This window comes from Dermacentor albipictus, chromosome 5 (assembly GCF_038994185.2).
Source record: "Dermacentor albipictus isolate Rhodes 1998 colony chromosome 5, USDA_Dalb.pri_finalv2, whole genome shotgun sequence".
In the NCBI taxonomy this organism is placed as follows: domain Eukaryota; kingdom Metazoa; phylum Arthropoda; class Arachnida; order Ixodida; family Ixodidae; genus Dermacentor; species Dermacentor albipictus.
In genome coordinates, this window is record NC_091825.1 from 136,020,366 (window position 1) to 136,036,215 (window position 15,850).

The 15,850-nt window shown below is 47.9% G+C and overlaps 1 protein-coding gene across 1 annotated transcript; it reads right to left on the bottom strand.

Annotated features, from left to right (window-relative positions):
- Positions 1–10,774: 10,774 nt before the first annotated feature.
- LOC135909313 (uncharacterized) lies at positions 10,775–13,143 on the bottom strand. The gene is made up of 2 exons (XM_065441251.1): positions 11,959–13,143; positions 10,775–11,213 (listed from the first exon to the last, which is right to left on the bottom strand). The coding sequence occupies exons 1-2, from the start codon at positions 12,967–12,969 to the stop codon at positions 10,893–10,895; spliced, it is 1,332 nt and encodes a 443-aa protein (XP_065297323.1). The 5' UTR covers positions 12,970–13,143; the 3' UTR covers positions 10,775–10,892.
- Between the last annotated feature and the right edge of the window lie 2,707 nt (positions 13,144–15,850).

Consider the following 15,850-nt stretch of genomic DNA (forward strand, 5'->3'; position numbering starts at 1 on the left):
CACCGCCAATTCTAATCGCATAAAATGCATGCGGGCCCAATGTTGCATGCAGATCATTGGTTCTCTCTGAAATATTGAAAAAGACACGTTGCCGCATGCCGAGAGGTTATAGTCGGTTACAACTCAAGTCTGCAGTGAAGCCCCCCGCCCACGCCCTCATAACCGCCAGCCACCTCCTTGAGGCTGCAAATAGTTTGTGCGTCAATCTTTCCCGGTTGCCTAAGTAAGGCCGTAAACACAAAAATAAAATTATAAGCGCACAATTGTGTACTTTTCTAGCGGAATGGCGAAAGCCTAATTCTTTATTCAACTAACATAAAACGCTTGTCAAGTATCACTTCAGTTGGCAGTGAAGTTTCATGAGTAAAACAGGGTCAGCAGTGAAATTAACTGTTTCGAGGACTTTTGAAGAGCCAAATGCTCACATTCCATACACTGTCCGTGTCTGTTGCACACCTCATCGCTTCCCCCATTGAAAAGACTTCAAGAACAGCAGACGCTCCGGAGGTATCAAGTACGATGCCATTTTGAAATGGTCGCATGACGACGATATTGTGCTGTTAAGCCCGCGCGTGTTAAGCCCGCGCTGTCCGTGGGCCTTGGTTGCCAACTACTGTCTTTTTTTTTAAATTGTATCCTGCTATAGGCTTCTGAACTGCATCTTTGGAGAATGCCACCTTATAGGCAACATTGACAGCTTCATGTGGTCCATGGGCTGTGATAGCCCATTCAGCCACGAATTATGATCGACTGTCGATAAATGTATGAAATTTACAATTTCGTGCCATGGTGGTGGGGACTTCATTGAAAGCAAATCAAGATGGTAGAATGACTCTTCGTGCACCTTATCATGAGTCATCATAATTGCAGGGTAATTAAATATTTAATTATTGTACAGTCAGTCATGTTACGTTTCTTTGTAAAAATAATTCAGTCACCCGCTCGAACGACATGCGTAAGTAAATTATTGGCTACAAGCATTATTAGAAAAGAAAAAAAAGTCGAAATTGCTACAGATATAGCCTACGTTAAACGGCCGGTCAAGCGGGCTTGTGCCTTCACCGAAGCGGTCGTCCGCAGCCATATATTTAATTCAGAAGTAAAAAAGGAAGGTACTTTACGTAAGCAGAATTTTCAGTTTACCTTCAGGTTAACGTTTGTAGTCGATTCCTTGCTTCCACTGCACAAGAATGGCAAAAATAAGTCGCGTACACAAAGACGTACGCCGCGACTGAAGGGGATAGTGACGTATGCCTCCTCAGTTTTGTGCGGCGATTTACGTCTGTATACTCGGATTTCGCCCATATCTCTTTAAATTTATTTTCCCTCGGGCAAGGTAGCAAATCGTGGGGCTCTTTCTGGTTGACAATAACGATGATGTTCCTCTTTTCTGGCGCGCACCAACTCAAAGGGATAGGCTAAGAATCGGGCGGCAGGAAGTAGCTTAAGATAATTTTTATTTGAAGCTGCCAAACGCCAGTTGAAAGAAATAACAAAGGGGAATTCCGGTAAAGCTAGAATAGTGTGCGAGTGAGAAGTCAGGCTATTTGACGTAAAATTTAGAGGTAAAACTAAAAAAACTGGCTGTGGCTTAGCTAAGGTTAAGCCCAGGATGCGAAGCATACTAGCCTTTATTTTAACGCGACAGCGTTAAGGAGCTCGTGTCGCTTAAAAGCCGGTGTCGTCGGCGTCGGCTCAGGCGTGCGGCGCTTGCTCAGGCGCACATTTCGTTGTCGCGCCGAACGCTGCGTTGCTCGACGCTCACCGCGTCCGATGCGGGGCGCGTAGTCGCTGCGCCGTAGCAAAGCCACCTAGAAACAGTCTCTGTAGCACGCCGCAACCTTCGCTTCTCATTCCAACCAGCAGCTCTGTCTCCAGGAGGCATCTCACCTCGTGAGTGTCTAGCAGAGGCAAGCGCAGCTGCTTATATACCGCCGCGACGCCGCGAGCGACGGCGCGAGTTGGAGCCCCGTTTCTCCTCTGTCGTGACGTCACGGTGTCACGTAGCATTGAAGGCGACACCGCCGCGCCTGAGGAGCTGGGTTGAGCTCTCGTAATATGCTTCGCATAAAAGAGAATAAAGACAGTGGAGAGAAAGGATCTGGGGAAAAAGGTTCTGTGAAATGAATAGTGATCAGATAAGTAGAATAAAGCTGCAAGGACTGGCTGGGTAAACGTATTGCTTCAATTAAAAAAAACACTGCAGAATAGGCATCTATGTGAATGTAAGCTGTAGTGGAGGCCTCAATTGAAGATATTACTAGTATCATCATCAGCAACAGCACATTGTCATGTCCACTGCAGGATGAAGGCCCGGCTCTCCCAGCGTTCTCCAATTACCCTCGTCTTGCGCTAGCTTATTTCAACTTGCGCCTATTTTAACACCCCACTTAATTTTCTGCCGTCCTCTACTGCACTTCCCTTCCAGGGACACCCATTCTGTAACTAATGGTCCACTGGTTATCTGACCTACGCATAACATGGCCTGTCCGGCTACATTTTTTTCTCCCAATGTCAAGTAGGATATCGGCTATCGCCGATGGCTCTCCGATTCACACTGCTCTCTTCCTGCCTCTTAACGCTACTCTAACCATTTATCGTTCCATCGGTGTTGCGCGGTCCTTAACGTCTTCTCGAATTTCTTGGTTAACCTCCAACTTACTTCTCGATAAGTGAGCACCAGTAGGACGTTACAATTGGACACTTTTCAATGACAGTAGTAAGCTTCTGTCAGGATTCGGTAATGCCTGCCGTACGCACTCCAACCCATTTTCATTCTTCTGTAAATTTTCTTCTCATGATGAAGGTCCTCTGTGAGTAATTGTCCTAGATAAACGTACTCCCGCATGTACTCTAGAGGCTGAATGGCGATCATGAATTCCTGTTCCCCTGCCAGACTACTGAACATCATCCCCAAATGATTGAGGGCCTTAACTCAACCTTGCAGAGTGGAGCTTCGAGTAGTCTCTCTCTCTCTCTCTGGTTTGGAAATCATCGGCAGGAAAAATGAGTGGTCCTTTGATTCAATTTCATTGCAATCATGGCATAGAGGAGGCATCATCAGACCAGCTCTATATTCAATTGTGGGATTCGACAGCGTAATCTAGTGTAGGTCACTTCCTATTGCCGAGAAGGACACTACTGTTTATTCCAGCAAAATCGAAGATGTTGAAAGTCTGGAGTAGTTGCCAGCGGTAATTAGTTGCAATCATTTTGTAGACAAAATTTTCTGTATCTCGATGCAGTGGCGTAAGCAGTACCACGTGGAATGGGAGTCACATGTCCACTTAGATCAAAAAGGGAGCTGAGAGACGGAGTAGCACACGTGGTATAACGGTTATGAACAGTGATACGGTGCTTCAGAGTCTAACCAACGTTTCGATAAGAGGAGCTTTGAGGCCTTTGACGAATGCCTTTGACGAAGATAGGTCCTCCTATTGAAACGCTGGCCAGCCTTCCTGAGGCACCTTATACCTGTTTATAACCTTCACACTATATAGGCCCACTCAGAGACGTTCTGGCTAATAAATCTTTTTATTTCGTTCAACTATGTGCTGCAGTGACCTGATGCCCATAGTAAACCGTTTTTTTCGTAAATTCATAGGGATTAAATTTTGGAACACACTTAAGAGAGCTGTATTGTAGAGAGCTGTAAATGTAAAGGGGAAGACCTAAAGGAGAGATGAGATGTGCACATTTACTGACATTACTCTCTCTCTCTCTCTCTCTCTCTCTCTCTCTCTCTCTCTCTTTGTGCACGTGTGTGGGTGTAAAACATGTACGAAAAGTAGAATGCACATTCCTTTGCTGTTTGACAATATAGATTTTTTTCAGTTTCGTTTCCCTTGAAGCTATAGATCCACTGCGGAATGGTCTGGAAGGACAGACCGCCGTCGGCTATCTTCTCCACAGCCGACACGGTTCGACGACGGCGTTCGCGTCTCTGCGTCGTTTTGAGAAACAAGCTTCTTTTTTTTTTTTCACCTAAAAAAAGATTAAGAAGAAACAGCACTCTGTGCTTGGGCACAAGCTTGTCACGTACGTAGCGAAGCAAAGAGCGTGAGCCCGAAGCGTACTCGAAAAGGTTTGTTCCTGGGATCCCGTCGACTGGCTTCCTCCGCGCGGGCCCCGTATTTTAACGGCGCCGTGCATATATATACTCGGGGCGGTCCTTTTTTGCACGTTAGCGCTGGCGCGCTCTACTCTTTTGTCTTCAAAGCGTGAGAACGCGCTCTTGTCGGTCGCATAAAGGAAGCCTCCTTGTCGGACCGAAGGGAGCGCGCGTTGTCCGCTCACACGCAAAGTTTTGCTCGCCCGTGCCTCGTCCGTCCGTCCCATCTATCGACGCGTTGTCGCGAAGCAAAGAAGGGCGCGACTTTGTGCGTGCACGCAGACTCGCCGCACGACCTGTGCGAAATAGTGCGACGCGCGTAGGTTTCGTCGTCGTCGTCGTCGTCGTTACATGCTGCTTGCGCACGTTGCCGTCGCCCGAGCCGTCGCGGCCGCCGCTGTTGTGGGAACCGCGCTGCGCCGCACGGGCGAGTTTTCCTCGCCCAACTATAATGTCGGGAACTGGAAGATGGACAAAGTACTTCCATTGGAGGGGGGAGGGGGAGGGGGGGAGGGGGGGACGCGGGGTGTCCAGGAAGAGACACTGCGGGACTGCTGTATTGTAGGGAAGTCTGAAGCGCCCCGGAGTTTTACTTTGTGCGCGCGTTCGCGCATGCAGCTAACGAGCAGCAGCTTGCGCGGGATTGCCACTCTTGCGAAAAACAGCGTCCCATTTCACGCGCCCGTGCGATAGCTTTCTTGAAGAAAGAGAGAGAAAGAAAAAAGAGAAAAAAAAAACACTGCCATAGGAGAGGTTGTTAATGTGTGAAGAAACTAACAGCCGCATCCCGCCTCTATACTACAACAGCTGCTGAGGAGACAGGAGGACGTAGCTTCGACTCCCACCAATGGCGGCTGCATTAGAATGCCAAAGAAAAAGAAAAATTGTAGAGGGTTTCCAAAGGTAAGCAACAAGTGATATATTGATACAGCGGGGATTGTCTCAAAGACGATAACGTCTGGCGACAAACATTGGGTATGGAAAACTCTATATCTTGTGCTGTTGCAGCTTCTGTATAGAAAGTGCGTTGGAAAGAAACAATGGAATGTATTATGGTAAACCTCGCCGACTCCCTTCTTCTGGCTATGGCCTCACAAATAGCTCAGTGGTTTCAAGTTGATTATAAAGTCAACATTGAGGATCAAGTGCCTATTCTGCCATGGATTCAACCAAGTTAAGCGCTGACAGCGCAGCCATCGACTAACAACGTTCAGTCAAACCCATCTACTTTTGAGAAAGTCCACAGCTCCGACATAGATGGGATGGGAAATAAAAATGTAGAAATGGACCCCCGATCACCGATAGACAAACAATCTCGCTCTTTAACCAACTCCAAGGCCTTAAAAGTACGTGAGATAGACTCCTACAAAGAAAGTCTTCTTGAAAGAGAGCGTCTTATGCCAGGTGGTCTCTGCTGGTCGGATTTCTTCACCATAGGAAGTTAAACAGTAGTTCAGTGGAACTGTCGTTCCATATTTTCCGTTGCAACAGGTTTATTATGTCTCGCTTCTAAATATTCTCCAGATATTATTATTTTACAGGAAACTTGATTTGCTGCTGGTCAGACTTTAAAAAAATTCCGATGTTTTCGATTGGATCACTTTTCCCGAGACGCTGGTTTAGCTTTATTTGTATCTACAAAGATCTGCCATAAAGCTACGATAGCACTTGAGATAATGTCACCAGAATGTGAAGTGTTAGTATTGGATATAACACTTCCTAGTGGCACGCCATTCCATTCTCATCATTTGTCACGAGGTTTGCGAACGGATACATGTGACAAATGCTTGTGGCACTGGGTTTCATCAAATCATTTCTCCTATTTAAATTCGAGAGTACATACTTTCGTTCGGGGTCAGTCACGCTTTGCCCTAGGTCTTACGTTTCCTAGCTCAAGCATTTCTGTCAATTCCTGGAACACTGTTGATTCCAGTATTAAAAGTGATCGTCCCCCTATCATTTTTGAACTTATTACCCCGCTAACATGCTTAAATAATCATGTGCGAACTGTTAAATATTCAAAATTTAAATGCGTTAAAATCGGCTTTAGACGTTCAGGAAGGCATAGAGAGGGATATTAAGGCAATTAGCCTTTGTTCAATTATAAAACAATCATCAAAAAAGCGTCAGTTTGTCGTACCATCTGCTAAGGGTGGATCGTGTTGCCCCTGTGGCATACTGATTGCGAGCGCGATTTTAGACGTCGAAAAACTGCGTGGAAAAAACTCTTTATATGTAGTGCCCTGATAATTAAGCTGCTTATACGTATGTAGACGCTACATTTAAGTGAACAGGCTCAAAAGCTAAGGATGATTATGACTGAAAGCAATACACATATATTTCGAACTCTATAGTAATAAGAAATGCACAGCTCTTTTTTTTTTTTTTTTGATCCCGTAAAGTTATACCGGCGCCGGTGAAATCGACTCTGTAATTCTATCAACAAAAGAATTATCAGAGTCAGTTGAGGAAGTTGCTCGTGGCCTAGTGCAACATTTCACGCATACATTGCCGACAGGACTATCGAAACGACCCTCGTAGACGACTTTGCAGAAGTAACGTCAACAGAGCTTGCGGACATTATTAGATAATTACCGGTATCAGTGCCACGTCCAGGTGGAATTACAGCAGCAATGCTAAAGATTTTGTTTCATTATGCGCCTCAGGACCTACTACCTTTAGTGAATTTTTCATTTTAAAGAAATTCCTGGGTTCCATGAGATTGGAGGGTAGATTGGAGTGCCACGCGTCTGGCCGCTCGAGGCACTTTTGCGTGCATTCGCGGGCTTCTTTCACTCTCGGAAAGACACTTTTGTCTGGCAGGTATTGAGCAACAGAAAGCTGTATCGGCAGTTTTTCATGTCGCTCTGCAATTTTCTCATTGACGCTTTTCATCTAAGTATAGTATCTGAGAATTTCATTAATTAATGAAGACTAGTTATGTAATTAGGCGGAATGCAAAAGAAAAGAAAACTATATAGAAAAATCTGAGTATCTCCAAGCGACGGCAAATAACAATTCCTAGGTTCTGTCCAGCCACGTGGCTTTCGCATATCTTTAAATTTTGATGCATGATAGTCGAGACACCCTGTATATTTACAGGGTGCAGTTTTTTGGCGTAGCATGGTCGCGATTACACAACCCGCGAATAATATTTGTGCAAGCAGAGTTGCAACAATTGGCTGTGTCCATACGTCAAGTGTGCTATCCGAATGATGCCTTACCAGACCTCAAAATTGAGTTCGATGACGTATTTCCTAATCACGCTAAACTATTGCCTGGTAGATAATTAATGTAGTACAAGACCGCCTAAGCCAGCTAGCTACTGACAATAGCTACTGACGCTTCTCTGTGCGATGAGAAGGCAGGAGTGGGGACGTTCTCTGAATCTCTTCAATGGTCTTACTTTCTTGGTCTTCCTGATTTCACACCCGTATTGCAGGCAGAATTATTAGCGATTGTATTAGCATTACGAAAGCTTCTCTAAAGTGACCCATTAGCTGTTATTGTGACCGACTGATTGACTGTGTGCGCAGCGCTTACTGCATCTTCAAAATCAAGAATTCTGCGAACATTGTCTTCGACAGTACCTCCGTACTCAGACCAAGTATACTTGCTTTGGGTACTGGGATGTCGTGGGTTGCACTTGAATGAAATGGCTGGTTCACTCGCACGAGCATTCCTCAATGGCCCTGCCATATCTGTTCTGCTGACATCAGCTTATGGAACCGCGGCTTTTCTATATATCGCAAAATCCCGCAAAATCCATTCTAACGTCATTTTCTGAATTCTGCCATTTTTATTTCCCGTGGAGTAATAATTGGTGTCCTTCAAGGCAATTTGAAGTTTCCTTTACAAAATTGAGATGCCGTATACGGATGCTAAATGTTTACTTACGTAGGTCTGATCTCGCTGTGTCCCCCTCTGTGTTCTTTTTGCAATGCATCTGAATCTATTGAGCATTTTTCCCCCTCTCGTGCCGCCGATAACTAATACAGAGAAAACTCTTACAAATTTAAATTCGACAACTTGGGGGCGACTTCACTGTAATCCAGCCACAGGGATGGTTTACTGCGGTTTACAACTTTGTTAGAGACACAAAAAGTCTACCTTGCTGAATTTCTTAAAATTGTCAATTATTCCTATCATTTCAAGTCATTATGGTAAATTATTCTATCTCAAAATTCTTAACAGTATTTTTTTAACTTCTAAATTATAGTTCTTTAACCCATGCTCTGCTACGCAAATTTAGTTTTTGTTTCAATTCTAATAAACATTCTTCAAACGGCCTGCTTCTTGGCCGATCCCCCGTAGTGGGTATGAGCCAGTATTTGGAGACAAGACAAGACAAGACAGGACAATACAGCGGCATGAAAACGTATATCGTTGCTTGGATCAGGGATTTCTTGCACGGAAGAATATTTTTCTGCACAGATAGAAAGCATCATTTCGAGTGGTTCTCCCACACCAGAGGTGTACCTCAGGGTTCAGTGCTTTCCCCACTATTGTTTAACACACTACTATACGATATTCCAATTATGCAGGATGTCACGCTGTTTGTGTATGCAGATGAAATTCCATTCTCTGCTTCCGCTAACGGTATCCACATGCCTTACCAAAAATTGCTAGCGGATATAAATCTTGTTGACAGAATGTTGGGAATGTCATAATATAAGATTGAAAGCAACTAAAACCCAGTGGCCCGAGCGACACATACATAGTTTCCTTTGTGGCACATGATAGACTGCATTATCACCGGGATCGGCCCACGAAAGGAGCGAGACAGGCTGTACAAGCATCGAGATCGGCCCACTTGAACGGTAAGACATACAACCCGCCCGCCCGCCCGCAAAAAAAAAAGAAAAAATATATATAAAGGATGGCTACACTCGGGGAAGAATACTTCGCATTAAAATCGCATTAAGAGAGGATAATAAATTTCCATGGTGATTTTAAAGATTTTTGTATACTGACTTGTTGCGGCTGCGTGCTCGCGGTGTTATGAAATTTTGTTGCAACTGGCCACTTTTATGCCACGTAGTATTATAGCTTAAAGTGCCTCTGCTGCTTTATGACGAGTACAATCTGACAAGCCACTGCGACTTAGACATGCCCCGTCTTATTTGTGGTAGATAGGGGCAGGAGTAAAGGAAGAGAGGCAAAAAGGCAGAGAGGTCGGCCTGAGCTCTAGCCTGCTCTCGCCTGCTACTCCTCACAGGGGAAAAGGGATGGGGAGCAAAAGTTCTGTTGGATGATGATGATGATGATGATGATGATGATGATGATGATGATGATGATGATGATGATGATGATGCGTATAAGCTAGTCCACAAACACTGCGGCCTCTATGAAGCCATGCGTCTAGCTCAGCGGCTTGTAGAGAGGCTGTAGCTGCCCTTGTAACCATCGGCAGAAATTAAGATTATATTAAGGAGCGTTGACATTTTGTCTACCGGTGACGGACGGAAAACTCCAAAACACCACCTTCGACAAGGACGTCATAACAAACGTGGCAACGTTCCGTGATACGGCGAGCAGGCAAAATGTCCCAAAACTACGGCCAACGTCTGTGACGTCATGCGGAAATAAAATGAAAGCCGTGATGACATTTCGGGGTATTGTTTTGCATGCCCGTGTGGCCGACGCAGCAGTGGGAAGCCACGCTGCTCAGCTCCGACCCGGACCAGCAGGTCTGGCTCGCGGGGCGGGCATAGGCAGCCGCCACGGACTCCGGGCCGACTAACCACCGTCGTCTCCATGGCAGCAATTGAAGAAGCCACCAGCTATCGGTTTCAAATGAAGGTTTTGTACGTCCATCCATCCTACTCCGCCCGCGACTTAAGCGTAAAAAAAGCAGACGTGACGGCATTTTCGTGTTACTGGTGACCGAAAACACTATGCCGCCTTCGATTGTGACCAGAAAAACAAGTAAACGCGGCACTGTTTTGTGCTTATGGTGACGGAAGCAACCAACGAGCCGAAAACTTTTCTTCAAGTGCACTGAACGTGGCACGCTCGCTTGTGGTCCTGCCCGGGGCTACTGCAAGCCCGTCAGCGGCACCCGATAGCAACCGGTCTTCGCCCGGGCTGCCTTCCTGACTTGCAACGTTGGTTACATGAGCTGTTTCACCGGTACACGCTAGACTATATACCAAACCAACTTGTTCGCATGCATGTGACGCCTTGTATTTGTGTTGCAATTAGAAATATAGGGCATTTGTATTCTATTGTTATGTATGTACATAAAGAGTTGCGACTTTATTTCTTCAGTCTGTTAGTCATCATCCTATATAAGGTCATCTGTGTACTTGTCTACTCGACACGTTTGTAAATCCCCGATTTCATATTTATGGCTTCTCCGTCGCGCTATTGGAATTGCGTCCCACTTTGGAACATGTGTAACGTTCCACATCTTATTAGTATCTCTGTGCATTCTAGACCACGATATGTGAATAAAAATTATATTCTCGCCGTTCCCTTCTAGAGTATCATCCACTTGGTAAGGCATCAATTCATCTAGCCATGTATCTCATGTTGTACATAGCCTTAAATGAAAAACAAATAATATAAAAAAGTATTATACCTTGAATGACGAAGCAGCTGAAGTGCCTCGGGCCAACCTTTCAAACGAGATAAGAACTACAACATCACTGCATGCACACATTAAAAGTTGAACAAAAAGATGTATTACGCCTCGGGGGCACTGACCTTTCGAATATACAAACAACTGCACCGTCATTGCGGACGTTAAAAAAGGAAATGAACGTGACAATGTTTCGTGTTACGGCGACGAAGGAAACAAGCGCTTCCAGAGACTCCAGGTACACCTCGAGTCCGGGTTCAACAGGCTCAGAAGCTTGTTCACCTCCACCACGATGTTCGGGTAGCGCTCGGAGGGGCAGCGCAGGCAGACGCCGTCGTCCAGCTCAATGTTGTAGAGCGCCAGGCAGGGGGTGCGGTCGCTCAGCAGCGTCGCGTTGAGCAGCGGCGTCAGCTTGGGCACAATCGCGTGCACGCTCTCGAAGCTGAAGAAGCGCTTGCCGTCTCGGCCGTACGCCACTTGCGTGTGCTCGTCCAGGCGCACGCTCGGGTGCTCGCAGACCTGCGGAGTCGAGGCCGCGCGACGCGCTGTATGCGTGCCCGGTTCGCAAGCACAATCAACCACAAAAGTTACTGGCCCACCGGGGTCTCAGAAAACGTTGAATTTCTGGAACGGCCTTTAACTGTAGTCATCGAAACCGTATGTCACAATGCTGTTTGGATATAGTACAGCCTGAGGCTGGAAATGCGAATACCCAGCTGCGTCGTGAGTCGCTGCGGAACTATTCAGCCTTCTTTTTAATTTAAGGCGAGGGCCTTAAATGGCGCGTCGCGCGATAGCCTTGAAAAAAAAACGTGGCGTCCATTCGAGTGGTACAAAAATTATTATGACATCTGTCGTAGCGCCAGTGTTGCTTCGAGTCGTTAACCTGGCGAATCAATCACTGCTTCAATCGAGAAGCGGGCGTGCCCTTCGACTGAAGAATGTCGTGGGCGTCGAGGGAAGGAACATTCTAGAATGCGAGGGTTAGACGTTTATGAATATACTTATTTAAATATGAATGAACACAGCCTACAGAGGGACTGTTTCTGATGCGCTGTTGAGCTTCATTGATTGAAAAATGAGAGGGGTCACGAGACATGCAGGTAGTTATATAGACTGGCCTTATACCGCCCCGTATTTCCTTCTCCAAGTTGGGTAACACTAGTAATATGCACTTTTATACGATGTGCAGCTTTATAAATTTTATCGCGTTTAGAGGATTAGTCCTACGCAATCGCTTTCGTCGAGTTCGATTGTTTCGTACCTTGCTAACTTGATCGGCGGACCAGGACGAGCATACCGCGCCGAGCTTCGTTTCCGGGCTGCTCGTGTTGAAGACGAGCGCGCCGAGGAACAGCGAGAAGCAGCCGGCCAGACCGGGCGTGCCAGCCACGCGCCGCAGGTCCGGATGCTGGTCGAGGATCCTAATGGCGCCCCTGAGCGAGAGGCGACTCGGCACCTGGGGCTCGGAATCGCCGACGTAGGAGTCCGGCACCGACGAGAGGACCGCGCGGCAGCGACCTCCGCTGTCCCGCGGTGGCACGTGCGTCTCCAGCACCAGAAGGGACAGCGGCGCCACGGCGTCGTCCAGGAGGCCCGGCGGGAACGTGCTCAGTGCGTTCGCGTCGTTCACGCCTTCGAAGCTGACGCCGAGGGCGAGGAACATGCCGGGGTTGTGCTTCGCCAGCAGCTGCATGGCGGCCGCTACGACCGACAGCTGCGCCGGCCGCACGCGGACGTGGAAGAGCGCCAGGCCGTGCAGGCGGTGGCGGACGAGGCTGGCGTTGATACGCCGCGCCAGGTCCGGCGCGAGCGATCGCACGAACGCCTCCCAGTCGCCGTGCGACGGCAGCAGGCGCGTCACGGTGGAACCGGACGCCTCCCGCAGGAAGATCCGCCAGCTCGCCGCAGCCTGCGACGTCGACGATGCCCCGAGCGCTCGGAAGGCGCCGTGCCGCTGGTCGTACGAGACGTGAGTGAACACGGTGTAGTGGCAGACGCCGTCGGGAGGGTACGCCTCCCTCGGGGCGACGACGCCGGCGCCCACGGTGCACACGAGCGTGATGTGGCGCTGTCTTCGCGCGGTGATTCTGGCGGCGAACGCGTCGAGTCGGTACAGAGGTCGCCAGCCCTGCAGGGCTCGCTCGGCGACCCGCGGCGCCCACATCACGGCCAGGAGGAGCGAGATCAGGGCGACCACGGCCACGACGAGGAAGGCGGCAGTGAAAGCGATGAGCCACAGCGTCGAGGGACGGGGTGGACGGGCCTCCTTCATGCTGCTGCCGAGCGACGGTCACCGCCAAGCAGGCTGGTGGTCGTAGCAGATTTCGAAGGGCGGCTCTGAAAGTTCGAACGATAACCCATGCTCGCATGTTCGTACAGCTACGTCTTCTTCTCAGCCATGGGAACGTGCGCACGCTCGCAGAACGTTCGCGGCGCGTGGATCCTGCTGTGCCTGGAGCACTCTGAAATCTCGTGTCAATAGCGAAGAATACTGATGCGCTTACAGTACAGAATGCAAAGAAGAGAAGGAAGAAGTCAAGTTGAAAATTGAAAACAGGTCTAGAAGGAGAAGGCCCAGAAACTGGCGTTGAGTGGAGATATGAAAAAAAAATGTCAGCTGCAGAAAAAAAAAGAATGTAATAAAACCGTTATCACACCCAGGATCTGATGCACGTAAGCCAACAGGGGTCTTCCCATGCTAATTTCATCAGCTGCTAAAAGGAACTAGTCAAAGAAGCTTCCAGGGCACAGTTGCAGAACTTTTGCAGCCATAAGACCCTCTCCTATATAGAAAGAAGCGCGAGGGGGGAGTCCGGCTACCGCATAACACGTTTCTCAGCGTTCACATGCACCGACACACCATCCGTTTCGAAGGCAACGCGCAGGCTTCGCGGCGGCGCCGCTAGGTGGTGCGGCGTGTTAATAGAAAATAATATAAAGGCGGTACAGAGGAGTCTCGCTGCAGTGGTCGCCTCATGCATAACGTGATACGGTGGTGGCAATACGTTGCATCGCTACATTGCTTCAACGCTAAACGCATTACCATCTACAGTCATCGTCTAGATTTCGATAAGGTGTCTGCCCATTATTTCTTTTCTTTAAAATAATACTACTTCACCAAGCGCGATCTCAGCACGCAAGTGTTAGGTGGCCTTGTTGCATTTGATCGACGTCGCACTTTCGCCTTAAGTAGCTATACGTATACCTCCAGGGCGATATTTCGTGCAGAGAGACTCCCAGTGTTTTGCGCAGTGTCATGATACAGTAGACATTCACAGCGTGTGTGCGTTTCCCGTTCAGGTGTTTATCTTGAACAATAAACGTATACGATGCCACCGGCGAGAGAAGACCGACCCTTCCGCCATGAAAGAAACTCTTGTTTAGAATCTGTTGCATTGTCGGAACGAACTATTCCTCGCGAGCTTGGCCCCGGACCATGACGCCTACATTTTTGTGCATCCCTCATCAACAGAAAGTGAAGCTCGATTTCTTCACGCAGTCTCCGCTGTGTGAACTTTGTAGACGAGATTCCCTGGTCGATGCGAAGAAGCGCTAGCGCATTTTGTATTGATTGCAGTGCTACGTTGGAAACAACTTGCGAGTCCATATTTACTTCATATTATTTCGCATGCTCCAGTCCTTTATCAGGGCAGAAGTGGGTACATTGTACAAACAGTGTCAAAGAAGTAAATAAACATGTACGAAAACAATTTACAAGGTACAGTTAAAGGAAAACATTCTAAGGACATTCAAAAATTATTCAACGGTAATGACTGAACGTTCCCAGGTATTCGATTCCATAGTTCTTAGCGTTCAGCGCGCAGTTGCGGGGAAGGTGCGGGGAAGGTGCGGGGAAAAAGTCTGTACTTTAAAAGTCGGTCCGAGACTGCAAGACAATGTTCAGTTCATGAGTATTTCTTGACGTGGATGAAAAATAAGCACGCATTAAGTAGTTGTTCGACAAGGCGTATCGGGATAAGTTGACCAAGAGACACTGCACAAGTTGCGTGGATGCAATGTTACGTTGTTTAGAAAGAGCTGCAAGGCCAATGGGTGCTAGCTGGAAAAATAGTGAAAACTTCCTGTCGTTGCCTCGGTATACAAATCGAGTGGCCTTTTTCTGGATCGATTCTATTCTGTTTATATCGGCAATTTCGTACTGATTTCTGACGGTGGGTTTTGTATGTTAGTAATTTTGTTTCTTTTGGAGTGTAATGAGCGACTTAGATATTCACGCTTTTGCATGGTCGAGGGCACTAACATGGTCCCTTGCCTCGCGCTGAGTCTCATGGCAGAGAAGCAATGGGGTCAGCGAACAACAACACTTTTGCATCTTTTCGTCCTTGGGCGCAGGTGGGCAGCGGCTTTGTGCTCGAGCGCATTTCCCAGGGTTCCTTCCTTGTTTGTTCAGCGGAAGGCATGAACGGGTCAGTCTAACCGGTGCTTTTCACGCGTTGTCCAGACCTCGCGTCACGATTCCGTGGCCCGGATCCTCCTCCCTTCTTTGCACGAATCTGGCAGGAAGGCATACGCGCGCTTTCCCTTTTCTGTTGGCCGGCGTGCGTGCTTTCCTGCTGTTTAAAGGTTTACAAATTTGGCGGGATGGCCAGTATTCACCACATGGCGCTGCGAAGTCGTGCGTTCCAGCTCCTGGTACAGCACGTCCGCGTCGCACAGGTGACAGAACGTGATGTCATCTCGCTGGGCCGACGCTACCACCGCAAACCGTTTTCAAGAGACGAAAGAAAAAGAAAAAAAAAGTCAGAATGAAAAGGAAGAAAGAAATGCGAAGGTGAAAATCGTCGCAGCCGCCTCCCACTGAAATGTATGGGCTGTCGGAACACACGCGTGAGGCCATGGCTCTAAGAATGAAGTTCCCGAGTTGCTTAGAAGGCGTTGTCTGTACGACCTGTGGTAATGCAGCAGTCTTCGACCGAGGCGCTGTTCCTCTCTTGTTCGGGGTTGGCTTAATTATAGTGCCTTTTTCAGAAAGTTGCCGTAGCAGACTTGAATTTTCGCTAGAGGCTAAAGTATCCTTTCTTTGCTGTTAGGTTTAACGAGCTGCGTCTCGTGCATCCGCATAAATATGACTCCGTAAGCGTTAGTTTTCAGACGTCACTGTCTCGGAACGTTCTCGGCACTTGCTCCGCGGG

Coding starts and splice junctions, on each gene's coding strand:
- LOC135909313 (XM_065441251.1), bottom strand. CDS start 12,969: ATGAAGGAGGCCCGTCCACCCCGTCCCTCGACGCTGTGGCTCATCGCT. Junction 11,214..11,958: donor CCGCCGATCAAGTTAGCAAG/GTACGAAACAAT, acceptor TCGACTCCGCAG/GTCTGCGAGCACCCGAGCGT.